The sequence below is a fragment of the Mastacembelus armatus genome, chromosome 21 (genome assembly GCF_900324485.2).
Source record: "Mastacembelus armatus chromosome 21, fMasArm1.2, whole genome shotgun sequence".
Lineage (NCBI taxonomy): Eukaryota > Metazoa > Chordata > Actinopteri > Synbranchiformes > Mastacembelidae > Mastacembelus > Mastacembelus armatus.
The window spans coordinates 21,552,118-21,570,797 of NC_046653.1; the positions used below are offsets into that span (position 1 = coordinate 21,552,118).

General features: G+C 39.1%; 1 protein-coding gene across 2 annotated transcripts; it reads left to right on the top strand.

Annotated features, from left to right (window-relative positions):
• The first annotated feature begins 269 nt into the window (after window positions 1-269).
• ift88 (intraflagellar transport 88 homolog) lies at window positions 270-18,667 on the top strand. 2 transcript variants are annotated; one of them, XM_026295104.1, is made up of 25 exons: window positions 270-446; window positions 746-808; window positions 901-960; window positions 1,277-1,330; window positions 1,625-1,688; window positions 2,005-2,074; window positions 2,311-2,401; window positions 2,565-2,669; window positions 3,370-3,472; window positions 3,800-4,146; window positions 4,789-4,859; window positions 5,927-6,013; window positions 6,724-6,823; window positions 8,239-8,325; window positions 8,577-8,763; window positions 8,925-9,033; window positions 9,177-9,327; window positions 9,423-9,538; window positions 9,658-9,710; window positions 9,928-9,993; window positions 10,089-10,195; window positions 11,699-11,771; window positions 13,680-13,730; window positions 16,050-16,157; window positions 16,891-18,667. In XM_026295104.1, exons 1-25 carry the CDS (start codon window positions 366-368, stop codon window positions 17,010-17,012), a joined length of 2,526 nt encoding a protein of 841 aa, XP_026150889.1. In that variant the 5' UTR covers window positions 270-365; the 3' UTR covers window positions 17,013-18,667. The 2 variants fall into 2 exon arrangements, with proteins under 2 accessions (XP_026150889.1, XP_026150890.1); XM_026295105.1 differs by lacking the exon at window positions 13,680-13,730.
• Window positions 18,668-18,680: the final 13 nt, after the last annotated feature.

The following is an 18,680-nucleotide window of genomic DNA, read 5'->3' on the forward strand; positions in this document are numbered from 1 at the left end:
TCACCGCTAAAAAGAAGAAGACACGAACCACATTTAACAAAAAGTTGCTAATACTTATTAAGTTCTAAATAAATCTTGTGAGACTAATTTAGAAGAAACAGTTTAGTAAACGAAAACGATTATGCGGAGAGCATACACTTGTATCCTAGCAACGTGTAAAATCAGTTTCGACCAATTGTGTTACAGCTTAATAATGATTGACCCACGAGTAACCAATCAAAGCCCTGAAAAGTGAACTTCCCGCCCATGCCGCCCTGGATTGTGGGATTGAGTCCCTTAAACGACAACAAACTATTTTGCTCACAGGTGTAACGGGTAGCTTTTCATTTCATATTTCATTGCGCCACCTCTTTTGAGAAGAAGAAATGGAACATGTGCATTTAGCTGTAGAAGAGGATGATCTTTATTCGGGCTACAACGACTATAATCCAACATTTGACTCCGAGGTGAGTTAGCACTTAAGCTATGCCATATTAGCTAGTTAGCTCCGACTCTGGCAGCTAACGTTATTTAAATGAGACGATGAGATAAACTTTATTAAAAGAGAAATTCAGGCCCTTAAAGTCGTTTGCACTAAAACCACAGCTAACAGTGATACAAATAATGCTATATAATGTTACCGTCTGAGCTAGAAACATTAAATTATTTGAAATGATTAATTTATTGTGCAGGTTTAATGTTAATTTTGCATTGGACAATTGGTGTGTAAAGGATAAAAACTAGCTAATTACTGACAAATTTCAAGGAGCTGGAGAATGATGCGGGCTTCCAGCAAGCAGTAAGGACAAGCCATGGAAGAAGACCCCCAGTAAGTATCTGTAATGGCCCTGTAGAGAGGGACAAAGTGGTAACGTGAGGTTGTATTTACTTGATAATACTGTAATATCTGCAATGTTCCAGATGACTGCCAAATTTCCTGGCACTGCCATTGGATCTAGGCCTCTTGCTTCTTCTTTTGGAGTAAGTGCAATCGATTTTTTACAATTTTTGGTTACAAAACCTGAAAACATGCTTAGGTAATACTGCTGAAAAGGAGACTTTTTAAAAAAAAAATCAGTACTTCAAAATAGCATTCTGTTTCACACATACCTTGTGCAAACTATGAATTGTGTGTTGAAAATGTATTAAACAAAATCAAGATACCAATGAAGAGTAGCGTTAAGTCAAATATACACTTTTATTAAAGCACATGTATTAAACTCGTATTTTCATGTAAAAGGATATTTTCAGGTAAAATTGAAATCATTCTCAACTGTCTTTCACTTGTCATGTCCAGTCACGGATCCCTATGGCCTCTTCAATGGGCAGACCCATGACTGGAGCAATGCTGGTGAGAGGGCTTGACCACTCATAGTTTCTATTATGTATTATATCCATAGTATTTAATCTTAGTTAGTCCGTACTTAATATCTAGTGATTTTTATTTGATCTATCTATATTTTCTTGTAGGTTTTAGTGGCATTTGTACAAACCTTTGTATGTTTGCAGCAAGTCAGTATCGTTCAACAACAGCCTCATATGCCACTCAGCTTATTTCTGTTTGCAATTGAAGCATATGAAGTGAACATTCACTATAGTTTGTTTTATTTTTGTGTTTTCTTTTGCATTTTTTTAAACGTCACAGGATGGAGCAGCCCGACCAATGACTGCTGTCAGAGCAGCAGGTTATACGTCATCCTTGGCCCGTGGTGAGTCACAAACATGAAATGTCTATTATAGACATTTAAGTGATCCAGTCAGTGTTGGTGTGCCCAGGGTTTAGCTTGTGATTCTGTGGGTTGTAAACTGTGGCTGCTCATTCTTGTTGTACTTGCACTGTGAAAATTATTCTTATAAAATTGATATAGTTGTAAAAATGATGTCAACATGGAGCTATTTTTTGCTAGTGTTTTTTAGAAAAAAGAAGAAAAAAAAAAAAGAAATTATGTTAGTATTAGTCATCAGTTACATTACATATAGGGACACTGTACAGCTGTCTAAACAATTCTTATGTTGGGCTTTTAGGCTCAACCTTTGACCCTCTGGGGCAGTCCAGAGGCCCCGCTCCTCCACTTGAAGCAAAGAATGAGGACACGTAAGTCATTCTGATTTTTCCTTTTCAATGTTTTTTTTTTTTTTTTTTTTAAATATTATCCCTACATCATCTAAACTCAGCGTTTACTCTTAGTAGTAGTACAGAGTGAAGGGATTTTTGTCACTCTTTAAATATGTAGTTATTAATAAAACAGAGTTGTTTAGTGCAGTAGATGGAGTAGTAGTTGTACTGTCAAGAAACAATAACACATATTTTATTTCTTTATGGGCTTGCAGGCCTGAGGAGAAGATCAAGATCCTGGAGAAAAAAGTGAATGACCTGATAGAAGAAAGCTGCATGGCACAGAGCATGGGAGCTTTACAGCTGGTCAGACTCTACTGTTTCTTCACACACTGTTTAGTAGTAATGACTGAGTTTTGTTGTTTTTTTGGACAAAGACGTTGCTGTTGCTACCGCAGACCTGTGATTCCATGGTTGTGTCTTTGTGTGGCCATGTGCATGTCTGTTTGTATGTTCTGTATGTGTACAGGCTCTTGAAAAAGCCAAAGAGGCTGGGAGGAAGGAAAGAGCACTGGTGAGACAGAGGGAACAGTCTGGCAATGCAGACCACATCAATTTAGACCTGACTTACTCAGTAAGTGCATTTGATGTTTTGCAGTGGCTGTTCATGCAGGAAATGAGTTTTAGAGAACTTTAATTACCACATTAGGGGAACTTACCATTTAATCCCACCTTTTATGAATTACTGAGTGAAAATGCCTATTGTTTTTTTTTCTGTATTTCAGGAGATATTTGGTATTTTGATAATGGAGTATTCACCTCTCCTCCTTCCTTTTTTCTTTATCGTTCAACCAATATTCTTTTTCAACTAGTGATTTCCCATATTTTCCAGAGTTTAGTAACAGATTACAGAGCAAGTGTTTTTCTTTGAGTTCCCATGTAAGCTGCTGTTTAACTAGTTTAGTAGCTGCACTGCACTGTAGTGTATTTGTTGGAGAAGCTGTTACTGTTAAATGCTGTGGGACACTGAAACATGATTGAGCTGTAGTGCTTGAAATATTATGCTGTGGATGAAATCCTACAATATTTAGAGGATAGTCCAAATTCTGGTTGTTTTCACATTAAGTGTTTTCTGTATTTTATTGTCATAGGGAGACACAATAAAGGACAAGGCATATCTGGTAGGAGCTGTTCCCCTGTTAGCAGGAAACATGTTTAGCTTTTGAGGCAGTGAACAGAAGACAAATGAAACATTGGCAGTATGACATTTCTCACTTCAGCGCTTGTATTTTTAGATTTTATTTAGAAATATTGAATGTTTCTGTCATTACCAGGTTTTGCTCAACCTTGCCAACCAGTATGCAAACAATGAAATGTACCCAGAGGCCCTGAACAGCTACCAGGTCATTGTAAAGAACAAGATGTTCAGTAATGCAGGTGAGCAGACCTCTCTGCTTCAGTCAATCTAGATGTAAGAATGTGGGAAAACTTGTGTGTTTTAATTAATTTATGGCTGTAACCATATATATTTATATTGTCTTGTAAACTGCAATACATAGATGAGAATAGGAAACACTGGAAAACAAGAACAATTCTGAAATAGCAAGCATCTAATTTGAGCACGCTAACAAAAGATAAAACCCACTATTATTTTTAGTGTTTTATGAAGTGTAATCCCAGATCACTGTGACATGACTGACTCTTGGCAAACAATTTGACTTGTATATATTTTTTGTTGTATCTGTTGTACTACACATGCTTCAGGCCGTCTAAAGGTCAACATGGCCAACATCTACTTCAAACAGAAAAACTACCCAAAAGCAATTAAGTTTTACCGAATGGCATTGGATCAGATCTCCAACGTGCACAAGGAAATGAGAATCAAGATCATGCAGAACATTGGCGTGGTGTTTGTCCGCATGGGCCAGTACTCAGATGCTATAACGTCTTTCGAACACATCATGAGTGAGAGCCCCAACATCAAGACAGGCTTCAACCTCATCCTGTGCTACTACGCCATTGGTGATAGAGAGAGGATGAAGAAGGCCTTTCAGAAGCTCATTTCAGTCCCTCTGGGCATCGATGATGAAGACAAGTACATCCCATCTAACGTGAGTTTTATGTATACACACACAAACTTATAAAATCCAATAAACACATCTGTCATTTATCTCTGAATGTATGAATGTGTAAATGTCTATTTTCTTTATTGCTAATAAAATATTGACCCGAGGTGCTTTTGACCCATACTGATCAATCAAACTGTGTGGAAAGTACAGTGAAGTTTGAATTGTCTGTCACACAATCACATTTCTTTTGATTTACATTCCAAAATCTCTACAGTAAATCTCCTCATTGTAGATGCTGCAAATATGGCATTTTTTGTCTTTGGATGGAAAGATTATTTGAGTGATTGATTTCTGTCTTTCAGTCAAATGGACCAATTTTTTCCAATGTGGAAATTTAAAAAAAAAACCTTCATGACCCAATTGTTTTTCTAGAGCAATTGTTTTTCTAGAGGGTCCTCTCAATTATTGTATAATCTTTTTAACAAGACTTTCGCAACTCAACAAACAAAAACTATGGTTCACCTTCAGGTCATCACGCAGTCTTCAACACGGATGCTGATTTGCTGAGATTGCTGCTTTATTACTTAAATATCCCCATTCTACATTGATGGCAGAAAAATTCCCATTTACCTTGTCCAGTTTTATTTTGCCTCCTTTGAATCCTTGTCCTGTTGCCTTTTTCAGGATGATGCCAGCTCAAATATGGTCATCGAGGCCATAAAAAATGACAAGCTTCACCAGATGGAGAGAGAACTGTAAGAAAAATCTGACATGACACAAACACACTTTTCTACAGCAAAATATGATCGTCACCGCTATGCAACCATCGACGTGATTTTCTCAACACTAGCACACAATACATTTGTCTTATGAATCTTACTGTTAATTTACATTTTCCAGAACAAAGAAGAAAAATAGTGGCACTTCCTACTTAAAAACAACAAAACCTCATGTATTAATGTTGTGGCTGAATTTATTTACAATCAACAGGGTGAAAAATCTGCTTCTACATTTCAGCATGAAGCTTTTCTCTCTGGAAGCATTGAATCCTCTCTTTATAAAGGACACATGATCACTGGTCAACAAAAAAACAGCTGCACCAGCAAAGCTCAGAGCAGGTCTGCTACTTTCACTTCCACGTACACAATCTAACTCACTTCTGTTTGTCAGTGATTCCAGTCATTGTTCCAAACAAACCAAAAACATTTGTAGAAATGCTTCACACATCGTCCCACCAGACAAAACCGTTATCACAGACAGTTTGGTATGTAGTGGAGACCTCCTGAAACTCCTGTCTCTAAGAGAAATGTTCTCAGTAGACTAAGCAAATTGGTCCCACATGGTCTAACTGACTCCAATTAGACCATGACTCCCATATTTAAACTCATTCAAATGTCTTGAATATTTATTACAAAAGTGTTGAAACAGTGAGTTTTTATTTTATTTGGACATTGTTACCTATGCAGAACTGGTGGTTGTGGGTGTTGTGTTCAGAGTGTGGGTGTGGAAACTCAGGACCTACCCTGAGGTTTACAGGTGGAATTGGTTTTCTCTTAATTGCTGATTGGTGATGATGTGTCCTGTTCAAAGTGAGAGCTCACGGCTGTCCTACATGCACTGAGGTGGAGTTGTCAGGTTATAGATCGTAAATAAGTTCATCTTTTGTTTTGGTGTTTTAACTTTTTCCTGGCTGTTCTGGAGAATACAGATGCTGTTTGTTTAAAGGGCAGAGCACCTAGCTGTGGGTCGACAGTATGTGCTTCTGTACAGTTAATTTCTTCTTGTCTTCTTGTCCTGTTTTCTCTGTGAATATTGTACATAGAAAAACTTTGGCTGAGAAGTACATCATGACTGCAGCCAAGCTCATCGCTCCAGCTATAGAGACTTCTTTTGCCACTGGATTTGACTGGTTTGTTACTTTTGTGCTTGTTTTCAGCTTAAAATTGAACCACCAGAGGGTGAACTAAGTACAAGAGCACTTCAGCTCACTGGAGGGTTTAATTTGATAGATGTGAAAGACTCAGGATGATTAAAAAAAAAAGACTTTTTGGCCATATCAATAAGCATTATCTTCATAAATGTGTGTTATTGTTTCAGATGTTAAAGTTGTCTGTTTTCAGAGTAAAATTCAAAACTAGGGGAATATCACTGAATGTCTTGGTTTTCTCAGTGCAACATAATCAGATTTAGAATTGGCCTGGGTTTCTCATTGTTAGGTGTCTTTAAAGGCCTATATAACAACAATAACTGCAATTTTTAAGATTTCCTCTGCACATTTCAAAGACACTAAAAGAGGTAGCAGGATGCCAGACTAGCTACTGAGACTGTGCCAGAAACAAGAAAAAAAAAAAAATAGTGTTGAGACTTTTGCTTACGTAATTTCCAGTGCCTCTTGCTGCTTGAGTGAATGTATATTAAGGTGTCTAGATATTCTCTCTTCATGCTTTCTGCCATCCTCCACAGCTGCTCTCCACACCTATGTAACTGCATTTTTAAAACTAGCACAGCAGCTTTAGTCATTTTCTCATTCACAGTAAATTGGATTTTGATAATAATTGTTTGAGAACAAAATTTAAATATGTTTTGATGTGCATGGATGGTTGCTGCTTTGTTTTGTAGGTGTGTTGACATGGTAAAGACTTCTCAGTATGTGGAGCTTGCCAACGATCTAGAGATAAATAAAGCCATCACCTACCTGAGGCAGAAGGACTTCAACCAGGTGAGTGTGTTTGTCTCACCACCATGATGGACAATATAAAGCTACTCAGTTTTGACATGGTCTTTGACAGTTAGGGACCACAATAGGAGTAGAGGAAGGTAAACAATAAACTCCACCTGCCACTCTTAATATTTGTTCTCAAATCTGAAATGTAAAATTATATAGGGCATCTAAGTAATCCCTTATAATTTGCTTAGGTAGAGGCCATAGTTGTCTAACTCAACATCCGGGGCCAGATCTTACTAATATTTTCCACTTTGTAATAGATGTAATATTTGAGACCTTGTGAGGTTTAAATTCAACCCTTCAAATCAATAATTTCATGTGTGTTTGTAAATGTAAAATACCAGGTATCTATAATCCAGATTGACCTTGCAGACCTAGAACATGTTAATTTGTTGTACATTTATTTGGTGTTAAACTCAGTTGTGTAATTGTTTTGACGTCTAAACCTGAAAAAGTTCTCATTAGAGCTTGAAAATACTGTTATAGTAGCAATTGCATATATGAATTTAGTCTCAAACAGTGATGTTTCCCTTTAAATATATATATAATGTGTGGAGGATCTGGTCTTTGTTGTTCTTTTTATATTCTTTTCCCATCTTTTCTTTTTTACAACCTTGTGTTTCTGTACAGCTACTGGTTTATGTCAGTTTCTTCCAGTTAAGGTTGTTTCAGCAGCACAGCATCAGACTCAAGTTTTCCCCTTCTCATTGCCCTCCATTCTCTCCTGCTTTTGTCTTGTTTCCTTCCCATATGCATGCATAAGGTTGAGGTATGTGTGCCCTCTGTTTCCATGTTCACATTTAGACTGTGATGTTTTTGTGCTGCTGTGTTGTTTTTGCACTGCCAGAAGAGGAGAAACCATTAAATCAGACCAGACCAGTAGGGAAAATCTGGGTGCAGAAAGCCAACTAACCAGTAACATATTCCTAATATATCCCAGGAATTGCAGCTTCACCAGTGGAGCTGCCCTGTGGCCAACACTAGAGCACTGATGAAACTGAGCAGCGCCAAACTGTCCACTTACAGCATTAGAAGTAGCTTGTGCTCACAGGTTTAACGTGGTGCATGTGTGTGGTGCTGTTAAACTTTTTGCACACGGTGGTGGTGTAACCTGCAGCTGTAGTCTAGCTGGTGCTTTGTTAGAAAGCCAACACTAATAATGCTGAAAAACCTCCCCAGTATAAAGTACACTTACAATCAAAGATCTGATGGAAAATCTTTTTTAGTACTTTAACTATTTAAAGATTTGGTTTTCACAGGGCTTGAACACTCTCGTGTTTGTAGGTGTGTTACATACTGGATAAACTGGCTTTCACTTCAGGTTTCAGTATTATTAAACACACGGTCGTGCACCAGAGGAAAACCCATGCCAAATGTTACCCTCACATCTCTTTGCAATGTCTTATCAGGCAGTGGAAACTTTGAAGACATTTGAGAAGAAGGACAGCAGAGTGAAGAGCGCTGCAGCCACCAACCTGTCTTTCCTCTACTTCCTGGTAAGATCCTCTTATTGACTGATTAAAATCTCTTAGATCACACACATATAAAGGAAAGAGGTTAGGCAGGATTAGAAGCTTAATGCTGTAATAAATTGGAGAATTATTCTCGACATAAAATTGCTGAAGAGCTCAAGTGCACTTCAGTGCAGTGGATGCTTTCTGTTGTGGATGTTTGAAGCTGTAAAGAATCGCAGCTTCCTTTAACTGCTACCAGTAGAGGATCCCATCTAATCTTCTACCTTTTACAGGAGAAGGACTATGACCAGGCTGACAGATATGCTGACCTCGCCATGAATGCTGATCGCTACAACCCAGCAGCACTTATTAACAAGGGCAACACAGTGTTTGTCAAACAGGACTATGAAAAGGCTGCAGAGTTCTACAAAGAAGCCCTGAGGAATGATTCCTCCTGCACTGAGGCCCTCTACAACCTGGGTAATAAAACTGTTAAATAACAGACGGTGAGAAAAGGTTGCTAACGACCTCTGCAACAATCACTTGCCGTCACTCTCATTTAGCAGCTTTACATATTAGCACCATGGATCCAGAGTCCATAGGCCGATTGTCTGTTTTTGTCCCCTATCTGCTTGTACCAGGTCTGGCTTATAAGCGACTGAATCGTCTGGAGGAGGCTCTGGACTGCTTCCTGAAGCTCCATGCTATTCTGAGGAACAGTGCCCAAGTCATGTACCAGTTGGCCAACCTGTATCCTACTGATAACTGTAGTTTGACATATGTGGGTTAGCTGCTTAAAATACTTGTACCCGAGTATACAATATGTTCCTGGGAAGGTACTGATATAGAGGATCAAACCTGCCTCCTGTCAGTCTTTGACTCACTGGTCTCAGTTGTGAGCTTCTCGAGGATCCCCAGCAGGCCATCGAGTGGTTGATGCAGGTCATCAGTGTAACTCCCACCGACCCCCATGCACTGGCCAAACTGGGAGAGCTCCATGATGGCGAGGGGGACAAATCCCAGGCCTTCCAGTACTACTACGAGGTACAAGAAGCATAATGAACAAATGTTTTTTTTTGGCTTTGGACTGATGGATTAATTAATGTGCTCTGATGTTGCTCGACTGTATTGGTGTCCAGTCCTTCAGGTACTTCCCTTCTAACATCGATGTGATTGAGTGGCTCGGGGCCTACTACATCGAGACACAGTTCTGTGAGAAAGCCATTCAGTACTTTGAAAGAGCCACACTTATACAGTAAGTAGCTGCTACTTACAGCACATTCGAAGCTAATTAATAAATTATATATATATGTATATCTCTATCATTCCTGGTTGTGTGTTTATATTGAGATGTTTTTCTGGTGTCTTTCTCAGACCAACACAGGTGAAGTGGCGGCTAATGGTCGCAAGTTGTTACAGAAGAAGTGGTGAGAACTTCTCATTGTAAAATTGCATGTAACTGCTGATTCTCTTTTTATACGGAAATGTATTATATAAAAGCAGATTCTGATTTAGTGAAATTAAATGATCTTTGCTGATTGTGAGGAGGTTAGTGTGTGAAGGAGTAATGGTTATTTAACCAGTCTCTTTGCTGAGTGAACTAGTAGAGTCCAGTTAAATAAAATTTTCTTTTTTTCTTCACAGGAAACTACCAGAAAGCTCTGGAAACATATAAAGACATTCACTGCAAATTTCCAGAAAACGTGGAATGTAATTCACCCTGTTTTGTTACAGTTTTCAATAGAGCTCATGAACGGCACATAATCCATTGATGTGAATGCAAAACCTTTTGTGTTTTTGTGCAGGCCTGCGTTTCTTGGTGAGGCTGTGCACAGACATGGGATTGAAAGAAGTCCAAGAATACGCCACAAAGCTAAAGAAAGTGGAGAAGATGAAGGAGATCAGAGAGCAGGTATCTTCGTCCTGGCTGTCACACATTTACTTTAAATGTCTGTAGGCAGTTTAAAATCCTTATAGTCATTATCACTTGGTGTCTCCAAGCTCTTTCTTGGGTAACTGTGGCACTCAAGAAGCTATATACAGAAAATCCAGTGACACTGTCACCAAACTGTCCAGTGTTTGACAGTAGATCTGTTGTTACAGTTCTGCCGAAAATATACCATATATTCAGGATTACAATTTAGGGATCCAAGGGCACCAGAAGTTCTAACTCGCTCTAAGTTCTCACTCTAACTTGAAACACTTCTAGTATGTTGACTTCAGATTTACTTATTCAAGCAGGCCTACTTAAATGATCTAATATTCATAATAAGTACAGAAGTACATCTGAATAATGTTAAAATCATGCAGTTGCATAAATGAATGATAACTAACATACCTCTTATAGTTTCATTAATCAGATTTCAGCATTCTGTTGCTGGACAAGAACTTGCTGATTGAAAACATACCCGTGTCCTTTTGCCGTGACGAGGGTCAGTGCTCACTGCAGCTTCAGAAATGCCTGAAAAAGAGCAGTTTTTCTATTTGGTTTATTTCCCATGAATCGAATCCTGCTGAGAGGAGAGCAGGCACTAAGAGCTGTTTAACATCTGGCTGACAAGAATGCAGGGCCATTTCAAACTGTTGTGGGATCGTAGAATTATTCAAAGGTCTAATGGTACATGCGGTTACTTGCATTGTTTAGTGTCACCTGAAACATCTGAGTGAGCCTTGGTCCTGTGGACATATTCAGCAGAACCAGATGAGGAGGATGACTTGGTCAAATCACAACCAGCTGCTCTTAAATCAGCCTAGAGATGCCGTTGAACCAGAGAAACAATCCTGCAGAGAGACAGACAGAGCCAGAGGGTTGACTCACTAATCCCAACGTTCTCCAAACTGAATGGCAGCAAAAAACAAATGGCCTAATAATAAATCTGCATAGAGTAAGAAGTGACAAATGAGAATGATTAAAACCAAAACCTATAATATGAAGAGAATAAAATAACTGCCCTGTCTGATGCTTTGTTTTATGCTCTGTGTATTAGTTTTCCATGGTAATTCCTGTATGTGTGTTTTGCTGTGGTGTTTTTACAGCCGACTCCCAGTTTAGTTTATTCCCCACAAACTGAAAATATAAAACTTTGCATGTGACATTTATGCAAAATTTTTATAGTGTCAAATTCCACTTGTTTTTCATTTCAATTTCTCTGCTTCTTTTTCAAATATTGTACTAATTGAATGAAATTATAGCACACACGGTGGAGAAATGAATAAAATCAGGGGCAAAAAAACTAAACAGGCTCTGCACAAAAAAGAAAAAATGGACTAAAAATTCCATACATATATTCACTGGATAGTTCAATTTCTAGTTAAACACAATTTGTAATTCAGATTAGTCATTTATTTCCTTGCCTGCAGTTTAATCTTAATTTCCACAATCTCCAATCCTCTAATACATTCTCTCTTCCTCCAGAGGGTGAAGTCGGGGCGGGAAGGCAGTGGCAGAGGGCGGAGAGAAGGCAGAGAGGGCAGCGCAGGAAGTGCTGGTGAGTCCAGAATCACTGTAACATATAAGGTTCTTCCTGCATCTACATGGGGCGACATATTGTCCAGTTTTCACGTCATATGGTTTTTAGGCCTGAGACCTTTATCAACACATACCGGAATCTTCAGACGAAATAAACCTGTAGGGGAAAGCCTGAACTTCACTGAAGAAAATCAGCATAAGTGTATATATTGTTATCATGGCTATGTTTGTGTTCCAAACCTCATTTTTGGTACAAATACATCCCTAATCCAAATGTTGGGAAACTATGAATCACTGGAACTGAGTGCTTGCTCAGATTCACTTTCTGATTTAAATCTTTTAAATGCACATTTACAAACAGGATTTAATAGTAATGTTAGCATATGGCTGCTTGTTTATAAGAAGAGACATTTGGTTGTGTGATACATTTTAAAAAGAGGTTTTTACCTAGTAGTATATTGTTGTGGCACTGGCATCATATCAGCAATAGTACTGAAACATGTCCCACATGTAAGGTGATTTTATCTATATGCAGGTGGTTTAAAGTAGAATCAAAGCCTGTATGCAATACTGTTTAGCCTGTCCTCATTTTCAGTCCTTTCTTTCCCCATGTATTTCACTACTTTCTTGTATCTGTTGTTCACACATGCTGCTGGTCATTAGGCATCTCCACACCTGTCCTCATCTCTCCTAAGAAGGCCAGCATTATGGGTATACCTTTATACACAAAACTAGAGTAGAGTAAAAGCCTGTAGTTCTATTCTTTACAAGTCCTGCCAGAAAAGAAACTGTTGGGAAGTTGTAGCTACACATCCAAATTCCTTCTCTAATCCCAAAGGGGTCAGTGACAGATCGTACGCATCTACGCCTCAGATTTACAGTCCGGCTGGGTTCACTGATTTCTCTGCATCCTTTCTTTTTATTTTATGTAATATCACCTGGCCTTATAGAAGTCGTTTCAAAGTAGTCACTTTTTTTAACCGTTTAGATAGAAGTTAATTGTTCGAGTAGGGTGTTGCGTTAATATTTATATATGTATAAAATTAATTGAATGGAAAAAGTAGATTTTAGCCCATTGGGCACTGTGGGTAATAGTAGCAATAATTTTGCAGTGTGTTATAGCCCAGCTGCTGCTAGTGCATGTTAATTTTAGGATGAAGTTAGAACTGGAGACTTTATGATTTTAAGTAAGTCCAGCATGTTGAAATGCATAATGGTTAAAGTGGAGTCACAGCCCTGACGATGCAGCAGACACCAGAGAAGACAAACTTCCACAGTTTCAGCACTCTTCACTACAAATACAGACTCATACTCCAGACTGACTCTCGCCATTGGAAAGCTGGCTCCTCCGCACATTTCAAATGTGATCCAGAGAAACCAGGGAGCTGCCAAAAACAGTAACACAGCCCAGCTTTGCTCTGCTATGCAGCTGAATGTCTGTAGTGTCCTGTAATGTAGTTTGATATCATTTTTATATACATCTATAAAATCTGCTCCACCCTTTCAAAGCCTCCATTATTCCCTTGTCATGATAAATTAGATTTGAAACTAAATTTGTATGGTTTTATTGACTAGCAGTTTCGTAATGTCAGAGCTGTAACTGAATCTGTTGATACAAGCAGTTCCGAAGTTTTTCAATATCTGTCGTTACTAAAAAAATTGGATAGTTTCAGGTTGTTTAACTAAACCCCAGACTCGTTTTCTCACTTTCTTAAGGCATAACGGAGGATGTGAAAGCAGGTGAGAGAGGGAAGAATGTAAATTACCAGTAAAACACGTTTTCATGGTTGTCATTACACGTAGCAGACATGTTTCTTCTCTCTGTGCTCTTTTTTTTGTGCCAGCTCTGTAATGTTTATTTTTGTCTGTTTCTCTGGCTCATCTGTCTTCATCTGTATTCTCACTGTGTTTGCTCTCTGCTGCCCAGTATCTCAGTCTGAGGCCAAACAACCCAGTCCTCTGTTGGACTCAGGGAGAGGTATGTACGACTGTGCCTCAGAAATAATAAATCGAGACCTGCTGGATCCTGCGGTTGCCAAACTATCTTATGAACAAGTGGACAGAAGTGCAGAGAGGCCACTTTTTCACGTCAGTCATTTCATAGTTGTTACCACCTACAAAGATGTCAAACATCTGAGATGAATCTACAGCTTAAACTGCTCAAGAATGAAACTGAGAATTTGTGTTTTTTCCTTACTGAGTCTTTGACCTTGGGGTGTTTTTGATTTAGATTATTCTTTATTTCCTGTCCTACTAAGCTGTAGACATTTGTGTTTCCTCTTACTGCAGACCTTGATTTACAGGTTTAGTATGCATGAATTGAATTTTCACATTGAAAATTTAGATACATACTTTCAGGACTTGACCAGTTTATCTTAGTGAAATGAACTCTGCATCCAACAGGGCATTTTGTGCTATGAAGAAGTAGCCTAGTATCGTACTTCTCTCACTTGTAGTTTAACATGCTTGATGTCCTAAGAAATGTTTCAAATGTTGATAGATGTGTAAAAATGTTTAAAAAGTGAAAATAGTGAGCTGTCCTCTGACCCCAGCAACATCAGTCTGACTTGTTTTTTTGGTGGGGTTTCCTTTTAAGGGGCCAGATTCCAGTAGGAAAACATATAAAAACATTTCCTTTGCTGGATTTATACCCACTGCGTGAGATGTTAATGCAAATCCTTTTACTGTCTAAAGCCATCTGAGTGAAGCAATGCAAACTGAGACTGCACAAGTGAGGGACTTTTTCTGTAAGCAAAGTTAAGAATCTTAAGTATAGTGTTATGGTAAAAACACCTGAACAGGGTCCAAGAATCTTCTGACAGGCTGCTGCGATGTTCGACTGCAGTCGGTGTTTGCACTGACTCCCAGAGGAGGAAGGGATGTCCCAAAGTTCCTTCAGATATTTGAGAAAACCTTGTAGGCACCTGAGAGTTTTCCATCTGTTCTGCAAAGTCTCCACATTTCCAGCACTCCACGTGTGTGTGTTGCACAAATTTGCAGCTCTCTGATAACAGACTGTCAAGGTGAAGAGTTGCTCAAATTAAAATAGGCTAGAGTTGCAACCATACTGGTTTTTTTTTTTAAAGTAGTGTTAGTATCAGTGTTAATATGTTTGTGTTAGCTGTAGCTGTTAGTATTTCTTGTGTAATCTTCCAAGTTATCCAAATAAGGTTGAGGCAGAAAGTGAGTTTTAAAGCCAAAAAATTGACTCATCATATTGACCAAGATCTTGATCAATCCCATACAGAAATATTACTGCCTTTCTTGCTGTGGCAGGACATAAAATCTACATTTTGCAATTTTTTGTGGAAACTAGTAAATGTGTTTAGTGTTAAGTCTGGCTTTCAACCAGTCACATTATCTTTTCTGCTGTCCAGTTTGTAAAGAAATCCTGCTGAGATCATTCCAGACTAGAAAAATGAAAGGGGGTGGGGAGAGGTGGTATTTTTCAGTAAAGGTCTAATTTTGCCAGCGGTTTGTGATGCCTTGTGTGAGGTATTTGGGACTGAGTGAAGGTGAAATATCAGTGTGCCTTCGCCTTCCTGTTTTTCTGCTGTTGCTCTCGTCAGTTCCCAAGGCTACCTGGCAGCCAGATGTGGGCTGCTGCTGTCTGTAATCATGTCTGTCCTTTAGCTCTCTACAGCGTTTTGTCAGTCTGAGTCATCTGAGCCTTGAACACACACATTTTCCAATAAATTCATTCCATCTTGTGAAGAAAATAGTAAACAGAACAGTTTTGGGCACATCCTCCACATTTTATATATTTCATTTTTTCTAAAGATTCAATGTCAAATCTGTTCAAATTAACAGCTTGAGTGTGATGTGTGGTGCTTTGGGGGGGGGCGCTAAGAGTTGATTCCAGTAAGAGCTACGTTGCCTCTCCAGCCCAGCAGACAGACTGTCACTGTGTAATGAAAAGCTCACATCTCCATCGTGTTGACTTTTCAGAATGTCAGGAAAAACACACACACTTTCAGTTTGAGTTTATTCAGTTTGGTTAAAAATGGTTAAAGATTGGCAACTGTTGATCGCTGTGATCTGATGCTGAGTGATTACACTGCTTATCTTCTGTTTACATAGTTTTTTTTGTTTGTTTTTTTTAATTTAAAAAAAAAGGGTTAATAAATGTCCAGTAGTTTTCCAGAGTCACATTCAGGCTACATTCAAATGCACAGCACAGTTTTCTCCACATTTGATCAAAACTGGGTTTCTGATACTGATTGATGCTTTAAAACTGTCATATTCCAGTGTGTTTGCTAAGGTGAAGAGTGTGTGTGTGTGTGTGTGTTTTGTGCAGACAGTAGCCACAGCAGCAGCAGCACCAAAGGAGAGCGTCTGAGCGCCAGGATGAGGTCACTTCCTGCGTCCAATGAGCCCTATGAGGCCAGCAGCCCAAAAGAACTAGGTGAGGAAGTCGTGCTTTGATTCTCGGTCCACATCTGCACTCAAATTAACACAAGTTTCTCATTCCTTTTGTGTTCTCGACTGTCCTTGATTTGTCAGTCGAGAATCTCATTATTTATGCATTAGTTATCAAACAATTTGACCAGTGTTCATGCAGAATCCATATGTCGTATTACATGGTCTACTACTGTCCCACAAGTGCTCCAGATGGGTTTTCAATGTCCCTCTACACTGGTACACAGTATGCAAGACACTGCATCATCATGCTGGCATTTAACTTTGTAGACAGACTGGATAAATGGTAAAGTAGAAACTTACTTTGTGTTTCTGTGCAACCATCTGCATAAATTTACGTAATAAAGAGGGGACATTGATTTCCTTGAAATTTCTTTAACACCTTTAAATAAGTAAAAACTGGTTCAGGCTATGTGGCAGACACATTATAGTTACACAATTTAGTCACAGTTTTGATGTCCCTGGCTGCATATGTTTGCGTATTTATTTATTATATTTTTAATCTTCTGTTAGCATTGATGACAGTAAACTACTGGCACAATGAGCATACATGTTCTTTTGTCACTCATCTGCCTCTTGTTTATGTGTTTTGGTAGGTTTTTAATTACATATGGAAAACAATTGTAAAGTAGCTACACAATCAATGCGTTTAATTCATCTTTTAAATGATTAATCTGGTTTTACATGGGGCGGGGGGGGGCTGTTCCTCTCATGTGTAGATGTGTCCTATGTGGACCCACTGGGGCCTCAGATGGAGAGACCAAAGACGGGGGCCAAGAAGCGCGTGGATGACGACGACTTCGCAGATGAAGAGCTGGGAGACGACCTGTTGCCAGAGTAGCTGCTTCACCAGCTGGAGAGCATTTTCTCTTTTGTCACCTTTGAAAGGCAAGAGCACTAAGCTTCACCACGAAGCCAAAACATTCACAAACTCAACCAGTCTGCAAAAATGCAAACAATTTCACTGGATAAATACTAATGGTCCAGTGACACCTTGTCCACTGAGTCTAGGATTGAGATGTCTTTACCTCTGTCGGAGGGTGAGCTGTGCCTTTATGCAGATGGGCGTCCTGATTCTTTGTACATTTCCATTTAGCAGAGAAATAACTGAATAGATGTGGGATGAACATCAGAAAGATTTTTAGAAAGCTGGTTACAGTGTGGTCTGTACTTGAGCTGTACAGTTTTGTTGTAGCTCTGTGCTCCGGCACGATGAATTTTGAAATGACCCCATCAGAATATGATAAGTGCTGACATTTAACCTTCATGTGAACATGTTTTAACCCAAGTCTGATCAAGTGTTTCAAAAAGTTGCAGACTTATTGAACATACTGTTCTTCTGAGTAAATTGGCTAAAACACTTGGCAAAACTTGATAAATTTGTAAGTCTGTGTTTTGACTGCGCAATGGTTTCCTCTCATTTTTAATCCAGTGATGGAGCACAGAGCCAACACTATGAAACACAACAAAGTGTCCTTAAATTTCTGACTACACTGTATGTTTCCATGTAGGAACTGTCAGGAAAATTCATCAGGATATTCCAAACTTACAGAATCCATCCATTTCTGTTTCACTACATTTCTGTATTTATTCCGACTGTCTGTTGCATATTTATTTTTTTTCCTGTTTGCTCATTTAATCACATGAGAGCACATTTTATCTATTCCTCGTTCAGAGCAAAATAACCATCAGATAAACACAAATCATATGGTCTGTGAGTTTTTCTAGAAAATAATCCCTACTGACAGTCTTATTTATTTAGTCTTCCCTGACAAGGCAGCAGATTAAACTGAAGGTTTAGTGGAAGGAAAACTGTATTAAAGAAAGCTTTAATTGGCTTTTATCGACATTTGTTTTGCCTCAGATACATTTTCATGACATAAATTTTCGCTAAGCAAAGAAGGGAATGGAAAGAAAAATTAAAATGTGCATTTTGATGTTAAAAATACTTATGTGCGTGGAAGCAGAGTTGATTCCAGTTTAAGTGGACTGGGTTGAATCCAGTACCCTGCAGCGGAGCGCACCGCTGCCCTCATGGACGCTGGAGTCTGTCATTACCTCAGTCAGACGTTTAAGGCGGAACAATATCGCCACTGCCTCGACTCGTTCTGAAACGTGGATCACACTGTGTGCGCACAGACCGTTTTACGCACGCACCGCTTGAGAAAAGCCAAAGGGGAAAACACTCCTGGTGGCATTTTTCTATTTTAGTCAGGAAGCAGCAGGTGTAGAAATTGCAGCTCGCTGATCATTTCTATTTCCAAGGGAACACTGGACGTGTTGTGCCAGAATGTTTCCGCACATTCGCTGGCGACGCGCCTGTGCCTCGGTTTCCACGCCAGAGCCGGAGACTGTTCGCCTGCCGCTGGTTTTAGAGCATTTCCGACATGTCACCGGAGTATAGTATTGGGAAAGTAACCTGTTAACGCTAAAGCCTGCCTCCTTACCAGCGGTTACGTCTGTTTTTATAGGCTACGTGCTGTTTTAAGTCAGAGGCAGCGAAGGTGAA

Coding starts and splice junctions, on each gene's coding strand:
- ift88 (XM_026295104.1), top strand. CDS start 366: ATGGAACATGTGCATTTAGCTGTAGAAGAGGATGATCTTTATTCGGGC. Junction 1,331..1,624: donor CCATGACTGGAGCAATGCTG/GTGAGAGGGCTT, acceptor TAAACGTCACAG/GATGGAGCAGCCCGACCAAT. Junction 13,731..16,049: donor TCTGTTGGACTCAGGGAGAG/GTATGTACGACT, acceptor TGTTTTGTGCAG/ACAGTAGCCACAGCAGCAGC.